The following is a 21,959-nucleotide window of genomic DNA, read 5'->3' as shown; positions in this document are numbered from 1 at the left end:
ATGGGGATAATCTTGATTCAACTCTAATTTTTACATAATAATTTGTGAATTCCAGTGTTTTAACCAATACCAAAGCATGGTTACTTCATTTACTAATTTATTTACTCATTCAGTAACAATTTTGGGGCAAAAATGAGGGTTGAAGTTCCAGGGGAGATGTTCAGGCAAGGAAGAACTTCTCAGTTAGCAGCTCAGTGTAAGAGCAAGAATGACCCTGGCAGTCTGGCATGTCCACCCAGAAGTGCCTGCTTGGAGCCCTGCCTGACTATATACTCCCAGGACCCAGAGACAGGCCCAGGGAGCCTGGGTACCAAGTCGTGCAACAAGCACTGTTTCTTCCTATGTACCAGATTTCAGGCATCCAGGACCTCTAGACATGTGTGGCCGTTTTCCTGGGGTCAGTGATTTCGTGCACAGAAAAAGAAGGAAAGGAAGGAAGGAAAGAAGGAAGGCGAGAGCGAGCCTATCTTTTAGAATCTTGGAGGCTATACTTTAGTGCTTTGCATTATTTTTATTATTAGACAAAGTTAAACACATTAATTTCCCAGAATGGGTTTAAATTGAAGTTCTCTTGAAATATAATGGATCAAAATAATTTTTCATTGATAATGGTTTGTTCTTTCTTTCATAGCAATTTCAGGTTTACTTTCTCTGTAGCTCTAAGGATGACAGCCCAAGATTTCTACTAGCTAGGGAGCTCTGGGCTTCACTGTGGCAGAGTTTAGAGAGTTACATTTAAGAAAAAGTATGATTATTTTAACCCAGATGCTCCCCTGCAACCTTAACATCAGGTCCCAGCTTCTTTGCCTCTGTTTCTATGTTCCCTCCGTGCCTGCCATCTCGGTTCCTTCTTCTCAGCTTCCAAACACTTTATGTGAATTTAAATTTTGCCAGCTTCAACCTTATATTCTAGTTAGTTATCTGTGTGCAGGTCTGATCTCTCAAAGGGCAATCCATGTTAACTTTTATCTCTTTATCCCCCAGAGTCTGCCAGAGAGTCATAACTTAGAAAATGTCTAATAAATAAATAGGATTTAAATTACATATAACCCTTCAGGAAAGGTGTGTTGTCTGATGAAGGGAAGCATTCCTTTACTTCAACAGTTGAATGTCTATTTTTCACTAAGAGCTATCTGGGAAAAAGAACCAGAGTATTGGGATATAGGAGCTTCTCCTTATTGCTCTTTCCCTTTCACATCTTCTCTGTACTCTTCCCTTACAGATGAACTATAAGCTACACCTTTTGAGTTTCTCATTCTTCAGTTTTGGTAAATTCTTGAGTTGGTTCTTTTACAGATTAGACAGTATTGGAATATGGGGACTAACTGATGAAAAAGAGGAGAAGAAAAGAGTAGGATATGGGAAGAAAGTGTCCTTTGACTAAGCCTGGAAAGAGAGGCATTGCACAGCCAGCCCTACTCACTCAGTTTTGCGCAGTATCAGTGAGTAGCTGAAATAAGTAGGACAGAGTTACGATGTGTGAAGGATAGAAGAGGAAAATTTTCTGTGTAAATAGCTGAGTAAGAAACTTCAGGAACAATAGTCTTGACAACGCATTCTTGGGTCCTGAGTAAGTCTAAGAGTGTTAGCCTTGGTTTGATGCTTTCATCTGCTTGAATAATCAGAGCAGCAAACACACAATGGGGCTTTGGTAGAGCTCTTAGGCGGGAGAGAGGTGTGACTGGGTTTTGGAACTCATAGTCTCCAACCGCTGGAGGGAGCCAAGGTGGGAAGGAGTAGATGGAATGCAGTTCAAGAATCTTGCCCTTTACCAAGCCCAAGTGCTCCCGCACTTCAGCCTTCATTCTGTCTAGAGTCTTGAAGTACACCAGACTGTCACTCTTTGCTATAGACCAGAGATTCTCAAATACTCAAATCTTGTGTCTCACAAATCACTGTCAAGGGACTGGGCTCTCACCAGGATAGAAACCAAACTTGCCTATGTTTTTTAGCAAAGGACATTGATGTGTTTAGACAGCTTGTCAGCATATTTATAATTTTTGGTGAGTTTCAAGGACATGATCAATTGCAGAAAGGTTATTGGACATAAGTGTGATTGCTACAGAACTTCAAAGTAATTGTCCATAGGCTGGGGAACCGAAATTGAGAGAAACATGAGATGTTTGTGCTTACTTCTAGTCTGCTGGAAGGTCATGGGTGGAGAATGGAGGTGGGGGAGGGTGGGAGGAGGGTAGGTGGGAGATGACACATGGTGTTTGCAGACGGGCAAGGATGTTGAAAGAGGGCCAATGTCAAGTCATGGAGAGGTGGTACACTAGGGAGTGAATGCTCAAGCATTGCCACTGACTCTGAGGGTAGCCTTGGGAAAGCTAGCTAACCTCTCTGGATTCCATTTTCCTCATCTGTAAAATGGGGATGGTAATAATAGAACCTTGGATTTAGTAAGTGTTTAATAAAGGTCTCTTAATGTTATTACTTTGTTAAACTTTTTTTTTAAGATTTTATTTATTTGACAGAGATCACAAGTAGGCAGAGAGGCAGGCAGAGAGAGAAGCAGGCTTTCGCTGAGCAGAAAGCCAGATGCGGGGGTCAATCCCAGGACCCTGAGATCATGACCTGAGCCGAAGGCAGAGGCTAAACCCACTGAGCCACCTAGGCGGCCCTACTGTGCTAAACTTTTTTGAAAAATCTTCTATCTTCCTACTGCTATAAAGCTTAACCTGATAAATGTGGTTGAATCTGGGCCCTGTCCCAAGGGAGTTTTATGGCTTAAATGTAAAAATAACAGTATAATGAGGTTGTTCTCATCTTCACAGAACTCTTAGAGCAAGGGGCCTTAACACAGATTCTAAGCAAACTGCACCCCAGTTTCTTTGTGATTTCAGAGGAGAGATAGAAACATAGCCTTGGTGATTAAATTGAAAAGTTTGCAATATTTTCCAGTTCTGCGTGGGTTTTTCTGGAATTCGCAGACTGTTTCAACTTAGTGAAATCATATTTATTTATTTAAAATATTTTATTCATTTATGAGAGAGATAGAGAGCATGCGTGCCCTAGCATGGGGAGGGGCAGAGGGAGAAGGAGAAGCAAGCTTCCTGCTGAACAAGGACACTGATGCTGGGCTCAATCCCAGGACCCTGGAATCATGATCTGAACCAAAGGTAGACAACCCAACTGAGCCACCCAGGCACCCCAACGAAATCCTTTTTAATTGAGGGATTATAACTATTGGTTTAAATGCCTCTTTCTGTATTGACTGGCATCTTCATGAGGGCACAGACTATGTGCTTTCATCTGTCCTAGATCTAAAAGAATTCAGAGTAAGTCCAGGGAAAATCAAAAGAAGATCGGAAAAAGATGATAAAAACCTACTGGTGCTTCCCTGTTAGTTCTCACTAGATTTTCTTAAATGTCAGTTAGGAGAATATTATACATTTCATAGATTAATAGAAAATCAAGGTTGGTTTAGAGTGGCTTAGCAAGAAATATAGGGATTTTGAGCAATAGTTTTAAAAGTACAGATGTTCAGTTATAAGATGACTAAGTTTGGAGAGCTAACATGCAGTAATGTGACTGCAGTTAAGAGTACTGCACTTTATACTTGAAATTTGTTGAGAGTAGATGTTAAGTGTTTTCACCACAAAAAAAGATAATTATGTGAGGTGATGGATGTTTTAATTATCTTGATCATGGTAATCATTTCACAGTATAGATGTACATAAAATCATCACATTGTACACTTTAAATATATACAGTGTTCTGTGTCAATTATACCTCAATAAAGTCAGAAAAAATAGAATTGTCCTGCAAACCCCACAGTCACTGTCTTTGCTAAGGAAAGACTAGCACTCGAAATAGAGATTGAAGGAATCATTCAGGGAAAAATAGCACCAGACAGGACATCCGTAAGAAAACCGGTACTGTTCTCATGAATCTTGCATCATTAAAGCTCCTTTTCTGCATCTCAGGGGTGAAGGCTTCTATAGGGATTGATTTCTGTGTTTAGTATTTGGACATGCTTTGGGATTAAGCGAAACCATGAAGTTCTATAGTCCTAACTGAAATCCTACAGATCTTGTCACCTGGATATTTATAGGGTTCATTTGCAAGATTTTGTAGTCTAGCTGTCATGGTTAGCAGAATTTGGATCAATTCTGCTTTTTTAGGAAGTGAAGTTCTTCAGAGGGAACTTGTTCTTTCAGGGGAAATCAAACTAATGTTGAACTTCCCTTTGCCTGTTGTGAGTGGAGATAGCCCTGGACAGTTCAAGAGAGTACAAAACAGTACTTTAGCCATTTAGGTATGAGAAACTTGGAATCCATTTATCTTGCTAAATGCTTCCATAGGCCATTACCATCCTCCAATGCTGAAATAGCTTAAGCCCTGATAAGGTTGGTGAACAAAATTCACTTTGGACATTGAATAGGCTGGATTTCTATGGAAGCATTTCTTCTCTAAAACCCTAAGACTCTTAAGGACCAGATCCCTTTGATCTTTGGTATTCTGAGTTCCCATTTCCTTTCTTCTATCATCTGGGTGTATAGGACTATATTCTGTCACTGTGAACTTGGCAAAGAGAAAGGAGAACTATGAAGGTGAAGTAGTTGGCACCAGCTCTCTCACAAGAGGTAGCATGAATTCTTTATATCCTCTTTCGTGCTTATGCACATTTAATTGGATTAAACAAATACCAAGTAATTTGTACATAGGGGGAACAGTTTTAAATATGCTAGGGTATAGAAAGCAGAGTAAGACTCCTCTGCCCTGAGGAAACTTACATTCTAATGTACACAGAGCACAGTTTATATAGGGGTTCTCAAAGAGAAGACTTGGGGGGAAATCTGGGAAGAATTCCTGGAAACAGTGATGGAAGACAGTGTAGTATAGTTTTTAACTCCCAATATCAGACTCCTAGGATTCAAATATCAGATGGAAAATGTACAAGCTGCGTGATCTTGGGCCACCCTTCTGTGCCCCAGTTTCCTGAGAAACTGAGATGACAACATCAGAGCCTACGTCACAGAGGTGATGTGAGAATTGAGTAAATGACTTGTTGGAGAGATCAGGGCCTCTTTGTAAGTCTGGGATAGTGGGAGACCCAGGGGAGGACTTTGAGAGTAGATACAATATTAGGTTGGTGTATTGAATATATGAGGATAGACTGAAGCAGGGTAAGAGTGGAGATCAATGAGGACTGGATGGTTCTAGGAATTGAGGTGAAGGGGCTGAGCCTGAGTTCTGGCATGGAGGACAGAGAGAGAAGCAGGCAAGCAAGAGCCACAGTGCAGAGGTGGGCTCCATGGATGCTGATCAGATGGGCTCAAACAAGGAGAGAGAAGGAAGAGAAGTATGGAAGGTAATTTTGCAACTTTGATTTGTAGGGATAGAGTTTTTTTTTTTTTTTTAAAGATTTTATTTATTTATTTGACAGAGAGAGATCACAAGCAGACGGAGAGGCAGGCAGAGAGAGAGAGAGAGGGAAGCAGGCCTCTTGCCGAGCAGAGAGCCCGATGCGGGACTCGATCCCAGGACCCTGAGATCATGACCTGAGCGGAAGGCAGCGGCTCAACCCACTGAGCCACCCAGGCGCCCTGTAGGGATAGAGTTTTGATGCTCACACTTGAGGAGTTTTGACATATAACTGGGTAAAGATGAAGAATTTGGACTTTCTAGTCCTTTTAGAGGATTGTTATACAATATGGTGGAAATTTAATTCTGGAGAACTTTCTGTTGTTGCTGCCAAGGGAAGTAAATGTTGAGTTCTCTTGATAAATAAGGAAGGGAAAGGAATAAACATTAAATGCCTCCCTGTCACTGATCAGCTGAATTCCTGCATAGCCTTGGGATTCTGGATGGGGTGGGCTTGTGGAGGGGACACTCAGTTTGACCACAGATAAGGAAGCACATTGGTCAGGGACTTCACGTACAACCCAGGCAAAGGTGGGAGAGAGGATGTAGAAGATTGCATCCAAGTGGGTAGTTAGAAAGCTCAAAAGTTATCCATTTATTCATATGCCATCATCCATATCAGGTGGGCTTCCAAAATGTCAGAGTAATCATCTCACCATTTAATAATAGAGATAGTGGGTAGTGGAGCAAGACAGGGCAAGCTCATTTCCCCTGAGGTTTGAAAAGCCGCACAGAAGAGGTGATAAAGCCAATGTCTACAGACTGATTGGAATCCCAGTTCTGTCAGGTACTATCTATGTAAGCTCAGACAAATTACTTCAACTCTAACTGAAAAATTTTTTTTCCAGTTTTGTTGGCTCATATGGAATTTAAGAAACAAAACAAAGAAAAAATAAAAAAGCCAAACTCTTAAATACAGAGAACAAACTTGTGGTTGCCAGAAGGGATTAGGGGGATGGGTGAAATAGATAAAGGGAATCAAGCACAGTTGTCTTGATGAGCACTGAGATATGTATAGATTTGTTGAATCATTATCTTGAACACCTGATGCTAATATAATACCGTATGTTAATCACACCTCAATAAAAAACGATGGAGAGAAGTTGGTCATTAGTTTAAAAAAGTTTTATTGAGATGTAATTGACACATAACATTGTATAAGTTTAAGGTGTACAGCATCTTGATTTGTGTATTTATTGCAAAGTGATTATCATGATAAGTTAACATCCATCACATTACATGGTCACAAATCTTTTTCTTTGTAATGACAACTTTTAATATCTACTGTCATGGCAAGTTTTAAATATAAAATACAGTATTGTTAACTGTAGTCACCACACTGTACATTATACCTCCAGAGCTTATTTTGTAACTGGAAGTTTGTACCTTTTGACCACCTTCACCCATATCCTTCACCCCCATCCCCCACCCAGAGCAACCACCAACCTGCTGTTTCAATGAAATTTTTTTTTAACATTTACATATAAGTGAGATAATATGGTGTTTGTCTTTCTCTTCTTATTTCTTTTAGCATAATGCCCGCAAGTTCCATCTATATTGTCACAAATGGCAGGATTTCCCTTCTTTTTATGACTGGATAATAGTATTCCATGTGAGAAGTGGGAGTAATAGCACCTGTCACACAGGGCTGTTGAGAGGTTAAAATGGTGGGTTTTGAAATACACAGAACCTAGCATGTATGTAGTAAGTTCCATAATTGTTAGTGATGATGGCCCTGTCTGTGCTGCCACTGTCCCATTGTAAGTCCTCAGCCTTTCTGGGCTGAATTCCTTGGGTGTTCTAACCCCATGCTTCCCAAAGCTTCAGGTAAGACCAACTCTGCTGAGAGGGGGACCACACTGAATTTTTTTAATATATATTTTTAAAGATTTTATTCACTTATTTGACGCAGAGACAGAGAGAAGGAGGAAAGGAGAGAGTATAAGCAGGGGGAGTAGCAGAGGGGGAGGGAGAAGCAGACTCCCCACTGAGCGGGGAGCCCTATGAGATGTGGGGGCCGATCCCAGGATCCTGGGTTCATGATCCGAGCAGAAGGCAGACACGCTTCATTGACTGAGTCCCCCAGGGAACCCTGGGGGCCACACTTTAAATAGTAGCCTTCTTTCAGCCTCAACTTCTTTGTAATCATCTAACCCACCCCCAGGTGATCTTTATAAAATACCAATATCCATTTTATCTTTACAGAATATCACTTCGAGTCATAGCACCTCCACATGTTCTCATTTGACACTGGGGGGGGTAGATCAAATTTACACTCCTCCACCTGATATTCTTGATTTCAATCACATTGTGTTGCGTGCAGAGCAGGCCTGGCCCTTTATTTTTGGTTTTCTTTTGACTTTTTATTGTGGTAGTAAAATACACATAACATAAAATTTATCAATTTAAACATGTTTTAAGCATGTGACTGAAGGGCACTAAGTGCATTCACACTGCTGTGTGGCCATTGCCGCTCTCTGTCTCCACAACTTGTTCATCATCCTAAACTGAAACTCTGTATGTGTAAACAGTATTGCCCCTTTCTTCCTTCCCCCAGCCCCTGGGAATCACCATCTTACTTTGTTTCTTCATACAGTTTGCTATCCGTCATTTCAGTGAATCTTCACAACAATCCAATGAAGTGGTGCTATTATCATTCCCGTTTTCTAGGTGAGGAAACTAGGGCCCAGAAAGGTCAGCTGACTTGCCCAGGTTCCCATGCTAGGCAGCAATAAAGACAATCTGATGTTGTCATACCATGCTGTTCCACGACGGTGCCTCTACTCAGGCTTTGTTTTCTGCCTGTGATGTTCTCTGATGCTCCATCTACTGGCTGAGGTCTTTTGGATCCATTGCACAATTACCTCAGACACCTTCTGTGAAGTTTCTAGTCCAGCAGTGATAATTCCCTTGACTTGAATCAGTGGATTTATGTAGATGTCAGTCTTTCCCATAAGCCTGTGTGCTGCCAGGGTGTAGTGGGCATGGGGATCAAATGAACGGCTGAAATTTCAGAATTGGCAGGACCATGCAAAGGGTTTATAGATGATCCAGATTTTTAATTGGAATATGACTGAGATCCAGATTTTTAATTGGACTATGACTAAGATTAGGAATTTAATTAATTGCTGCTTTCTTTCAGGGACACGTTGTTTTTACTGCATCATATAGAAACTGGAAATATCCTACTAGAATGTTGAAGGATGTAAGAAACGTTTTGCTTCTTAGTATTGCCTCAGGCTAAGAGAACATACCATACAGAAGTGCCAAAAGTGCAAAACCAGTAAGAGATGTATGTGTAGATCCTACTTTGTTTCTCTATCGTCTGGTTTGCCTGCCTGTCTGTCTTCCTGCCTTCTTTCCTTTTTTCCTTTCTTCCTTTCTTCCTTCTTCTTTCTCCCCTTTCCTTTCCTCTCCTCTCCTCTCCTTTCCTCTCCTCTCCTCTCCTTTCCCTTCCTTTCCCTTCCTTTCCTTTCCTTTACTTTCACCTGTTTTTCTTTTAGGAACAGAACATAATTAGTAGGATAAGAGATGTTCAGCAACCTTTGGCTATTCATCAGCATTTTGCCAGGTAGGACTCAGTGTTTTTTCTTTGACTGATTCATCCACCAAACATTTATTCAGCATAGGTTTTCTGCCAGGAACAATTTGGGGTGCTGGGAATATAGCAGTGGACACAAATCACCTGACCCTGTCCTCAGAAGGAACTGTAGAAGGTGCACAAAATGAACATCAGCATTGGTCTAGGAAAGAGTGGACATTTTACTTGTGGAGGTATGTGTGCTCTTACATAGATAGGTTCATTTTCTTCAGTGCCTGGTTTCCCTATCACCTCACCTAGACCAAGGCCCACACCTGTGGAGTGAGAGCTAGCTAGAAAAATCTCAGGTTAGAGAAAAGAAAAGCCATCTTTGGGGATAATGTAAAGGTATCAGAAAGTCTGATCCTGTTTCTGGATCTCTTTTGGGTCATGACTTTGCCACTTGCCATTTCCTGGTTTATGCTTCATGGTACTTGGCACACATGTTACCTAATTCAGTCTAGGTTAATTTTCATTCTTAATTTTAACCATTAGAAAACGATGTTCCCTTAAGATGGGTGAGTAAATAGAGTCTTACGAGGTATAGTTTTTGAAGAAAATTTTGATTGAAAATAAATTGAAAAATTCCATGACTTGGTTGATATATTTATGCCATACACATTTAACATCCTTACTGTCTACATGAGAATTGTAAATATTTCATTTTCATTGTTTTGAATATCTTTAATAAACCTTACAAGAGTAAGAGATGCTGATTTCATTCAAATTGATGAAGTATGCCATCATGCATTTCCCCTTATAAGCTTAAAATAATCCCCAGAGTCATACTGAGATTTGAAAGACCACTTTCCTTTATGTGAGCAATTGTTTATTTTAAAAAAAAAGTGTGTGCATGTACGTCTCTCTCTCTCTTTTTCTCTCTCTCTCTGTATAAAGGAAGACTTGGTTCTCGATAATGCACAGCCAATTTCTAACTACTAATGTATGGCATGATTATCTTCCACAATGGCATTTTAAATACTTTGAGGTTTTTATTTTAAAATAAACAAATATTGTAACCAGAGTAATAGCCAAAGATGGATTCTCTGTTACATTCTGCTTTTCTTCAGACCCTATCTGGTTTTCTTTAGAATTCCATATAAACATTTTAAATGATGTTTACATGAGCCAAACACTTTCTGGCCATTATTGGTCTGTGAAGGCTGCAAGGGTTTCCTTCTCTCTGTCAGTCGGACCAGGCTGACTGACAGATTGGTTGGGGGTGGGGCAGTGGGCGAACTGATCTGGAGGAGCCCAGTAAGGGCTGCTGCTGAGCAAGGATTAAATCTGTTGACCGGCTCCTTAGGCCCCCCAGTCACTGCCTGGGATTAGGCAGCCCTACAGGGAGGGTAGTTGTTCCTTGGTTACAGAGCATTAACCAGTTAACTTCAGCCTCTTCGGATGTGGCAGGGTGAAATGTGCTTTCTTTCTTGCTATATTTTTCTTTTTATGAAACAGATATTTTTCATGATTGCATTTGGTTATCACCAGAAACTACTGGTGACATTTTCAACTGAATCCTCCCCAGTTATGCTAGAACCTCTGATTCGTCTATTGCTCTATCCATGTCACTTTTAGCAGCCCTGTTTTTTGCTCTCTTCAGATTGATTTCAGCCACTTGACTGCTGTAATTTTTCTTGGTGAACCTCCCCATCCTTGTTTCCAACTTCTTAGTCAATCTTTACATTAAGGTCCAACTTTCAAGTACTTTTTCTGGCCTTCAAGTACTTTCCTTAGTGGCCTCTTGTCTTCCTTGGTGCTCAGGAAAACACCAAGCAAAGATCAATCTGAATATCTCCCTCGTCCATTGCTACATGTGGGCTGTTTGTTTGTTGCTCTGGAGAAGATCTTGCTTCTGTGCAGCTGAGGACCACTCCAGAGTCATAATCTTCCACCACACGTTCATGATGAAGACATACATTAGGTGGCATAATAGCCCCACTCTGTCTCTTGCCATGTTAGATCGATCCAGCTGGTCCATTTCATGGTGATGGATCTCAGGGTTCTCTCATTCTTGTCACAAGTGGCATTAAGGGACCTCTGTATTGCCAGTTGTTTGCTCTCGATTCCTTTCCTGAGAAGAGTGCATCTTATGGTCCTTTAGACTGTGTACTACTGCTAATGTGACTATCTCTAATTAAAGCTATAATGTATTGGGTGGCTACTATGTGCTAGACACAATGCTAACCACTTTTTATGTCCTTTAACTTAATTCTCACAGAAACTTTGGCATGTAGGTGTTATATAACTCAGACTTTACAGTTCAGATAATCAAGACTCAAAGACTAAGGAACTCACAAAGACTACACAACTCTAAAGGGATACAGTTGGGACTTGAACCTAGGTCCAATTGATTTGAAGCCCGACCTCTTCACTGTTCAGCACTGGCTTCTGTGTTATTTTTGAGAGGTGTTTCTTAATTTTGAATGTTACACATATAACGAACTTAAGAAATGCAAAAAAAAAAAAAAAACACTCCTGGAGGGGCGCCTGGGTGGCTCAGTGGTTAAAGCCTCTGCCTTCGGCTCAGGTCATGATCCTAGGGTCCTGGGATCGAGCCTCACATCGGGCTCTCTGCTCAGCAGGGAGCCTGCCTCCTCCTCCTCTCTCTCTCTGCCTGCCTCTCTGCCTACTTGTGATCTGTCTGCCAAAAAAAAAAAAACACTCCTGGAAAACGATAAAATAAAATAACTTATATAAAAATAAAAATATGTTTAATCACATATTAAACATAATCACATATTAAACATATGTTTAATCACATATTAAATACATAGCCAGAGACACTTCTGGATGTTTTCTTTCCCTAGTCCTGTTTTCTACACAGGATTTTATTTGTTTGTGTATCATGTTGAACATGATTGGACTAATATAACATATACAATTTATGACCTTCTTTTTCACCTATAATATAACAAGTATTTTCTTTCCTAATGTAGATTCTTCACAAACATCTTTTCAGTAGCCTCCGCACTGATTTAAAAACACATGAAAAATCCACTGGGTAATGTCGTGAATGCAGAGACTTTCCATGAAATAAGAAATGTAATCTCGGGAGGAAGGATAAAGGGAGCTTGATTCCTAGTGGCAGGCCAGTAATACTTTAGTTCAAATTGAAGAATGCAACAAGTGTAGACATTTCACATGGAGCTTCATTAAAATTCAACTTTATAAATCCTCAAGCAGAATAAGCAAAGGTAGATGAGTCTGAAATTGTGGACAATTTGTTGGAAAGGTCATCATCAGCCCTGAGTCATGTAAGTAAATTCCTTGAATTGCAATGCTGTATGCCGTCTTTATCCTGACATTTCTACTCCTCTAGATTTGCATCCAAAGAAAGTCATAGTCTTGCTACTCTTTTGCCCCTCAGCCTTAATTCCCTCTATGGCTGCAGGGTGCATGATGTGTTCACTTTGATTCTAATTCAGGATTAAGCCTCTAGTGTCATTTAATCCTCTACTGGGAGATGATGGCACATGTTTTCTGTGTGTGTCACACAGGCCCCAGATGTGGCCCCTGAAAATGTCTCAGGATTAGGAATTTAATGAATTGACATGACTACAGCTTTATAATAAGCCTCAGTGACTAGTAGGACACATCCTTTTACACTGTTGTTCTTCAAGATTATCCTGGATATTTCTGACTCATTGTTCTCCGTAGGAATTGTGTGATTAACTTCTGAAGTCATATAGAAAAGTAAATTTGAAAAGTAAATCACATAGAAAAGTAAATCTTAAGTCATATAGAAAAGTAAATTTCTGGGTTTTGACCAGAATTAAGTTAATTACTAGATTAATTGGGGAGATCTGATAGATTTATGATATTTGGGGACTTTCTGTCCAGGGATATGGCATATCTTTCCATTTATTTAGATCTTCTTTTGTCTGATTTAATAAAGACATTATTTTCTGTGTAATTAGCACATTTTTGTTGGATTAACTACTGATCACTGTAGTTTCTTTTTTCTTTCTTTCTTTCTTTCTTTTTTTTTTTTTTGGCAGCAAAGCAAAGTTTATTAAATGATAAAGTGCAAAGCTCCTGAACAGGGAGGTGACCCAAAAGAGTTACCACTCAGTTTTTTTTTTTTAAGTAGGCTAGTAGTTTTTAAAAATATTTTCATTATTGAAATAATAGTTGATATACAATGTTATATTCATTTCAAGTGTAGAACATAGTGATTTGACATTTATGTACATTATGAGCTGTGCACCACAATAAGTGTAGTTCCCATCTGTCACCAGACAAGGCTGTTACAGTATTGTTGACTACATTCTTTATGGGTACTTTTCTTCTTTGTGACTTCTTCATTTTATAGCTGGAAGTTTGTACCTCTTCATCACCTTCATCTACTTTACCCATCCCCCCACCATCTCCCCTCTGGCTACCATCAGTTTCTTTTCTATATAAAGAAACCTATAAATTTATTTAAATACATGAAAAAGTGATTTGTGTAATTATAGATATATAACTTTTTTGGAAATATATGAGACCAAAAGTATGTATAGTGCAGTTTCAATAAATTATAATCTGATAATTGAAGTTTGTAAAATTAAAACATAATTTTCATAATCATTCAGCTATAGTTGTCTAATATCCCTTGTTTAAACCTTTTTCAAAGGTTTCTTCTTTGATGCACAAATTATTTAGAAGTATTTTTTTTAATTTAATTTCTAAGCATTCAGGGGTTTTCCAGATATTTGGTTATTTATTTATTATTGATTTCTAATTTAATTCTATTTGAGAAGAGAACATAATCTATATGATTTTAATGCTTTAAATTTACTGAAACTGGTTTTATTGTCCAGCATTTTTGAATCTTTATAACAGTTACACATAGAATGGAAAATATCTGTTCTATAGTTGCTAAGCATCGTGTTCTGTAAACACATGGGGCCAAGTTTGTTGGCAGTGTAAGTCTTCAATACCCTTACTTATTTTCTATTTACTTACACTATTGATTACTGGTAGAAATGTGTTGAACTCACCAGGTGGAATTATCGGTTTCTTTCTTTCAGTTCTTACTCCATTTTGAAGCTTTGTAATTAGGTGCATATCTATTTAGGATTGTTATGTTTTCTTGATTGACTTACCATTGTGAAATATCCCTCTTTTTCCTTAGTACTATGCCTTACCTGAAGTATTCTTTGTCTGATATTAATTAGCCATTCAAGCTTTTTGTCATTAGGATATTATATATATGTTTCTATTCTTTTACTTGTAACCTAGCTGTGTCTTTATAATTGAGGTATTTTGTAGACACTTGAATAGTTGACCCTTGAACGACACAGGTTTGAACTGCAGAGGTCCACTTATATGTAGATTATTTTTTATATAAATACAGGACAGTACTGTAAATGAGTGTTCTCTTCCTTATGATTTTCTTAATAACATTTTCTTTTCTCTAACTTAATTTATTCTAAGAATGCTGTAGATAATATATATAACATCCAAAATCTGTGTTTATTGACTGTTTATGTTGCCAGTAAGGCTTCCTCTCAAAGGTAGGTTATTAGTAGTTAAGTTTTAGGGAAGTCAAAAGTTAAATGTGCATTTTCAGCTATGTGGGGAAGGGTCACTGCCTTAACCCCTCATATCATTCAAGGGTAGTTTGGTCTTACTTTTCTTTTTCTTTTTCTTTTTAAAAGATTTTATTTATTTATTTGAGAGAGAGAGAGAGACAGAAAGAGAGAGAACAATAGAGAGCATGAACAAGGAGGAGAAGGAGAAACAGACTTCTCGTGAACAGGGAGCCCAAGGTGGGCCTTGATCCTAGAATCCTGGAATCACGACCTGAGCTGAAAGCAGATGCTTAACCTACTGAGCCACACAGGCATCCCTATTTTTTAATTTTTTTAAAAAGATTTTGTTTATTTGTTTGAGAGAGAGAGCATGAGCCCAGGGGATTTGGGGTAGAGGGAGACGGAAAAGCAGGCTTCCTGCTGAGCAGGGATCCCGACTTGGCACTCTATCCCAGAACCCTGGGATCATAACCTGAGCCCCAGGCAGACCCTTAAGCAACTGAGCCACCCAGGCACCCCTTGGCCTTACTTCTCTATCCAGCTTTAGCAGTTCCAGACGTAACATTTGTGTCCGTTGACAGTTAATATAATTATCAGTATGGTTAAACTTAAGTCTACTATCTTGCTACATGTTTTCTGTTTATCCCATTTGATCTTTGTTATCTTTGTCTTCTTTTTCTTCTTTTGGATTAAAAGAGTAATTAGTTTACCATTTTATCTTTTTTTGATTTATAGTTCATATCACATATGTGTTTTATTTGTTGCTCTAGAAAGTTTATAGTATACATCTTTAACATATTACTGTGTGCTCTGAACTCCTATTGTGCCACTTTATGTATAATGTAAGAACCTGACAACAGTACATTGTTTTCTCCACCCTCCCCTCATTTGCATTGTTATTGTCATAGGTTTGACTTCCACACATATTACAAGCCCTACAGTCCTTTCTTTTTATTTCAATTCTCTTGGGCATAAAGATGAAAAAAAAAATTATATTTATCTACATATATATTATTGCCAGTGCTTTTCATGTCTTTATGTAAATCTGAGTTTCCATCTGGTATTCTTTTCCTTTTACCTGAAATAGTTCCTTTAACATTTCTGGTAGTGCTAGGTACTGGCCTTGCCTTCTTTCAGATTTTGTTTACCTGAAGGTGTCTTTACTCTCAACTTCATTGAAGGGTATATTTTAGTTGGATATAGAATTCTAGTTTGATTCTAACCACTCCCACCCAGCACTTTAAAGATGTTTCATTTTCTTTTGGCTTGTGTTGTTTGATAAGAAGTCAGACAGAGGTCATTCTTTTTTTCTCTTGTATTAAAAGTGTTTTTTATTTCTATTTGCTTTTAAGATTTTCTTTTTATAATTGGTTTTCAGCAGTGTTTATTATATGCCTTAGTGAGTTTTCTGTTGTGTTTATTTTCTTGGATTCATTGAGCTGCTTGAATTATATGAGTTTATATTTTTCATTCAGTATAGAAAATTTGACCATTTTTCAAGTTATTTTGCCTCCTCTTTCTGAGAATCCAGTTACATATATTTTAGATTGCCTGATTTTATCCCAAAGGCTCTGTGCATTATCTCAGTCTTTTTTCTTCACTTTGCTGGATGAAGCTCAGATCTGTCTTACAGCCACACATAAGCTGTGATCGTTTAGTTTTGAATTTACTAGATTTGTTCTTTCTCTGGTAGGTGTTTCTTGCTTGGTTCTGTAGAGTGTCATCTTGCACAGGCACAGGTTAAGTATTCACCCAAAAGTTCAAGGGACTCTATTCAGATTTCTGGGGTTTGTTTGTTTTGCCATAGCTTTTTTCTTTCTGGTATTCTGCTCCACAAGTTCCAGCCACCTTGGCTTTCTTGAACTCTTATTTCTGTCTCCTAATCTCAGGGAGATCCCTGTACTCTTCTTGGGGTTCTGCTTCTTGAACCATGGTTTGAAAGTACCTTTAGGTAGAGAGTGGGATTATTCTAGGGTTCATCTCATTTTTGCTCTTATCTCAGGGATCACAGGCATGTGCTGCCTGCTGTCCAATGTTTCCAAATAGGTATTTCCTCTAATTTGTTTAATCTCATAGTTGTTCATAGCAAGAGGGCTATTCCATGGCCATAAGCAGTAGTCCCTATAAATTTCTCTTTCCATTGTATCTTCAAAAAAAATATTTTCTTTCTCCGATTGACTTATTTCGCTAACATGATACCCTCTAGTTCCATCCACGTCGTCGCAAATGGCAAGATTTCATTTCTTTTGATGGCTGCATAGTATTCCATTGTGTATATATACCACATCTTCTTTATCCATTCGTCTGTAGATGGACATCTAGGTTCTTTCCATAGTTTGGCTATTGTAGACATTGCTGCTATAAACATTCGGGTGCACGTGCCCCTTCGGATCACTATGTTTGTATCTTTAGGGTAAATACCCAGCAGTGCAATTGCTGGGTCATAGGGTAGTTCTATTTTCAACATTTTGAGGAACCTCCATGCTGTTTTCCAGAGCGGTTGCACCAGCTTGCATTCCCACCAACAGTGTAGGAGGGTTCCCCTTTCTCCGCATCCTCTCCAGCATCTGTCATTTCCTGACTTGTTAATTTTAGCCATTCTGACTGGTGTGAGGTGATATCTCATGGTGGTTTTGATTTGTATTTCCCTGATGCCGAGTGATATGGAGCACTTTTTCATGTGTCTGTTGGCCATCTGGATGTCTTCTTTGCAGAAATGTCTGTTCATGTCCTCTGCCCATTTCTTGATTGGATTATTTGTTCTTTGGGTGTTGAGTTTGCTAAGTTCTTTATAGATTTTGGACACTAGCCCTTTATCTGATATGTCATTTGCAAATATCTTCTCCCATTCTGTCAGTTGTCTTTTGGTTTTGTTCACTGTTTCCTTTGCTGTGCAAAAGCTTTTGATCTTGATAAAATCCCAAAAGTTCATTTTTGCCCTTGCTTCCCTTGCCTTTGATGATGTTCCTAGGAAGATGTTGCTGCGGCTGACGTCGAAGAGGTTGCTGCCTGTGTTCTCCTCGAGGATTTTGATGGATTCCTTTCTCACGTTGAGATCCTTCATCCATTTTGAGTCTATTTTCGTGTGTGGTGTAAGGAAATGATCCAATTTCATTTTTCTGCATGTGGCTGTCCAATTTTCCCAACACCATTTATTGAAGAGGCTGTCTTTGTTCCATTGGACATTCTTTCCTGCTTTGTCGAAGATGAGTTGACCATAGAGTTGAGGGTCCATTTCTGGGCTCTCTATTCTGTTCCATTGATCTATGTGTCTGTTTTTGTGCCAGTACCATGCTGTCTTGATGATGACAGCTTTGTAATAGAGCTTGAAGTCCGGAATTGTGATGCCACCAACTTTGGCTTTCTTTTTCAATATTCCTTTGGCTATTCGAGGTCTTTTCTGGTTCCATATAAATTTTAGGATTATTTGTTCCATTTCTTTGAAAAAAATGGATGGTATTTTGATAGGAATTGCATTAAATGTGTAGATTGCTTTAGGTAGCATAGACATTTTCACAATATTTATTCTTCCAATCCAGGAGCATGGAACATTTTTCCATTTCTTTGTGTCTTCCTCAATTTCTTTCATGAGTACTTTATAGTTTTCTGAGTATAGATTCTTAGTCTCTTTGGTTAGGTTTATTCCTAGGTATCTTATAGTTTTGGGTGCAATTGTAAATGGGATGGACTCCTTAATTTCTCTTTCTTCTGTCTTGTTGTTGGTGTAGAGAAATGCAACTGATTTCTGTGCATTGATTTTATATCCTGACACTTTACTGAATTCCTGTACAAGTTCTACTATCATATGATCTCCCTGATATGAGGGAGAGGAGATGCAACATGGGGGGTCGAGGGGGTAGGAGAAGAGTAAATGAAACAAGAGGGGATTGGGAGGGAGACAAACCATAAGTGACTCTTAATCTCACAAAACAAACTGAGGGTTGATGGGGGGAGGGGGTTGGGAGAGGGGGTGGGGTTATGGATATTGGGGAGGGTATGTGCTATGGTGAGTGTTGTGAAGTGTGTAAACCTGGCGATTCGCAGACCTGTACCCCTGGGGATAAAATATATGTTTATAAAGCTGTAAAAAAAAAAAAAAAAAAAAAAAAAAAAAAAAAAAAAAGAAAGGATGAATCCACAAGTTTTGTAGCAACATGGACGGGACTGGAAGAGATGATGCTGAGTGAAATAAGTCAAGCAGAGAGAGTCAATTATCATATGGTTTCACTTATTTGTGGAGCATAACAAATAGCATGGAGGACAAGGGGAGATGGAGAGGAGAAGGGAGTTGAGGGAAATTGGAAGGGGAGGTGAACCATGAGAGACTATGGACTCTGAAAAACGATCTGAGAATTTTGAAGGGGTGGGGGGTGGGAGGTTGGGGGCACCAGGTGGTGGGTATTGTAGAGGGCACGGATTGCATGGAGCACTGGGTGTGGTGCAAAAATAATGAATACTGTTATGCTGAAAAAAAAAATAATAAAAAAATTAAAAAAAAAAAAAAAATATTTTCTAATTTCTGGTATAAAGGAACAAAATTAACTTTTATATAGTAATCTGGTATATTGCTGAATCTTGCAATCTTGCTGAAGTATTTTATTATTTTAGTAAATTGCAGATCTTTTGGATTTTCTGTGTAGATAATCAGTGTTCATGAATGAGGATTTTTATTTTTCCTTTCCAAGAGTTATTGATTTTCTTTTTCTTATTTAAGTGCATTGGTTAGTACCTTTAGCACTATATATTAAATGTTTAAGTATGATCTTTGTATGCTTTTGGTTGTTTCCCTCTATCAGATTAAGGAAGCTGCTTTATCTACCTAGTCTGTTAAAATATTTTTTAAAAAATTATACATGTGTTTTGAATGATATCAAATGCATTTTCAGCATTTACTGAGATGATCACATTCTTTTTTTCTTTTTGTCTGATATATTGAATTATATTTTTTCTAATGTGAAATTATCATAGTATTTATAGAATTAGCCCCAATTTTTAAATACTCTCTTGGTTTGGGTTTGATAATTTTACTTTGGATTTTGCATCTGGATCATAAGTAAAATTGGCTTATAAAATTTTCCCTTTTGATGCTTCTTTTATCTGGTTTGGTATAAAGAATATACTAGGATTATAAAATGAGTTGGGTGAGTGACTTCTATGTTTTCTGGAATAATTTGCATGAAATATGATATACATATTATTTAAACATTTAGAAGTGTCAGTCTGTGAATGCTTTAGGACTCTTTTATTTAGATTAGGTTAGGTTTTGACCCTGAGGTGATGTGTGAGTCTCATTATACAACTCAAAGCAGAGGACTTTGGTGATTTTAAGGCCATTTTTTATATGCCCAGGATTTCTGTGATAGCAGCAATAAATGCATATTTTTTCTGTTGTGGTGTGGTATTGTGTATAGATATGAAGCTTTTAACCCACGTCTGTCTTTGTTTCATTAAGTGTTCTTCAAGTTAGTGGAAGTTAAAGGAATTTTAAGGGCATGGAGTTAAACCTACAGATACTTTGGGATTAAGTTGTGTAACTTCACAGTGTTTTTGTAACTTTTTCAAATGTATTCATTTGTAATGCTACTGTGACTAACATTCATTGGGGATCAGACAACAAAACAAGTCTTCAACATCTACATAACTTATGAGAGGGTTATTGGTACTTAATGAAATTCTATCTTTAAAAGAAGGAGGCATTCCTTAAGGGAAAGGTGCTATGCAATTGAGAATTTTGATTAGTTTTATTGCTTTATTGTGATTCATCATAGACTGATTTCTTAGTAAAATATTGTCCTACTTTGATTTCAGAATTCTTTGTTACATCACTGAATAATGGATGAAGCTGAGAGAGAAAAAGAGAAGAGGTATGAATTCATAACTGATATTTCTGTCAAAGCCCTCTCCCCTGTCTTTTGTTTCTGTTTCACATCTTGTAAAATCCTGCTTCCTTTGGGAAGCCTGACTCAGGGAAATTTGGGTCTCTCCAGTGGGTTTTCGATAACTTCTAGTTCCAACTCAGTTATAAAACTTAGTGCATTGACTATGTACATGACAGCCTCCCTCATTAAACTGTGTCTTCCATGACTTACACAGTGGCTGCCTGGAGCTGACACTAAATAAGTGCTTTACACTCCCTGATAGGGTTAGAAGCCTGTTTTGGGGCCATGGTTTGCCTAGAGCTTAAATTCATGTATGTTTGAAAAGTTAAATCATCTTATTTTTCCAATTCTAGCATCTAAAGTAAATTCCTGAATGGGAAGCAAACAGAGGGAGAGAAACTATGAGAAGCCCTTAACTCTGGGAAATAAACTGAGGGTTGCTGAAGGGGAGGTGGTTGGGGGGGATGGGGTAACTGGCTGATGGGCCTTAAGGAGCACATATGATATGATATGCACCAGGTGTTATACGCAACTAATGGATTATGAACTCTACATCTGAAACTAGTGATGTACTATATGTTGGTTATTAAATCTAAATTTAAAAAATATGTTAGTTAAAAAAATAAATTCTAGTACACTGATGGAAAAGTTTTTGTCCACATTTTTTAGTATGATCTGTTTTTCAAAGGTAAAAAAAAGAAGAAAGAGCTCTCAATTAGCATTTTATTGCCCAGCCTTCTCTTTCAGATGAAGCAATGGCTTTGCAAGAGCCTCTTGAGTAATTATATAAAATTTAGAAAGAATTTTCTTTAATCAGAAGTACTCTTGTGGGGCGCCTGGGTGGCTCAGTGGGTTAAGTGCCTTCGGCTCAGGTCATGATCCCAGGTCCTGGGTTCGAGCCCCACGTCGGGCTTTCTGCTCAGCAGGGAGCCTGCTTCCTCCTCTCTCTCTGCCTGCCTCTCTGCCTACTTGTGATTTCTCTCTGTCAAATAAATAAATAAAATCTTTAAAAAAAAAAAAAGAAGTACTCTTGTAAAAGCAGGTAAGAATATATGGTGGAACAAATATCCACCATTTAATTCAAGTTCATCTAGATTTAATTTATTTTATATAATTCTTCAGTTACTGTGCTAGACACTGTGCTGGGTTTTGCTATGGAAGACACTGAAACAGATGTGGTCCCTACCCTCAAGGACCTCACAGTCTAAGGGAGATGAGATTGGCTTTCATTTCCTCATTCTTTTTTCATTGCCTCATTTTAATATTAACAGTTATTTTTGTCCTGTGATAGATCAAGAGTCTGGGTTTTTGCTCAAAGTTTGACATTACCAACTCCCTTTCTCTGTTCTTATTTCTTCTCCATCCATTGTTTTATCATCTGAATTTCTAGACCTACCCTTACTGTTAACAACACTGATTATTTTTTGTCACTTAGGGATGTACCTGATGTAGCTGAAAATAAAAAGAAGGACCGTTTCAATGCCTTCTTCACGGAACTGCGTGCCATGCTTCAAGCTCATGGTTACCCTGTAAAAGGAGACAGATCTAAAACATCACAGGGGACTACTGCTGCTTCACAGGAGAAGGAAGGTTTGATTTGGGCACCCCAAC

The 21,959-nt window shown here is 38.4% G+C and overlaps 1 protein-coding gene across 4 annotated transcripts in view; it reads left to right on the top strand.

The window, feature by feature from the left end:
- The window catches only part of PASD1 (PAS domain containing repressor 1), a 118,532-nt gene that overhangs the window by 31,676 nt on the left and 64,897 nt on the right, over positions 1-21,959 (top strand). For 3 of the 4 annotated variants that reach the window (XM_047716696.1, XM_047716693.1, XM_047716694.1), the window contains 2 exons: positions 20,278-20,333; positions 21,784-21,938. In XM_047716696.1, coding sequence (XP_047572652.1) covers positions 20,302-20,333; positions 21,784-21,938 — 187 coding nt within the window. In that variant the 5' untranslated portion in view covers positions 20,278-20,301. Of the gene's footprint in view, positions 1-8,545; positions 8,654-8,873; positions 8,942-20,277; positions 20,334-21,783; positions 21,939-21,959 lie in introns of those variants that run through there. The other variant, XM_047716695.1, reaches the window with a different exon arrangement.

Source organism: Lutra lutra, chromosome X, assembly GCF_902655055.1.
Source record: "Lutra lutra chromosome X, mLutLut1.2, whole genome shotgun sequence".
NCBI lineage: Eukaryota > Metazoa > Chordata > Mammalia > Carnivora > Mustelidae > Lutra > Lutra lutra.
Note: the sequence above shows the minus strand (reverse complement) of the source record. Positions and strands in the feature narration are given on the sequence as shown.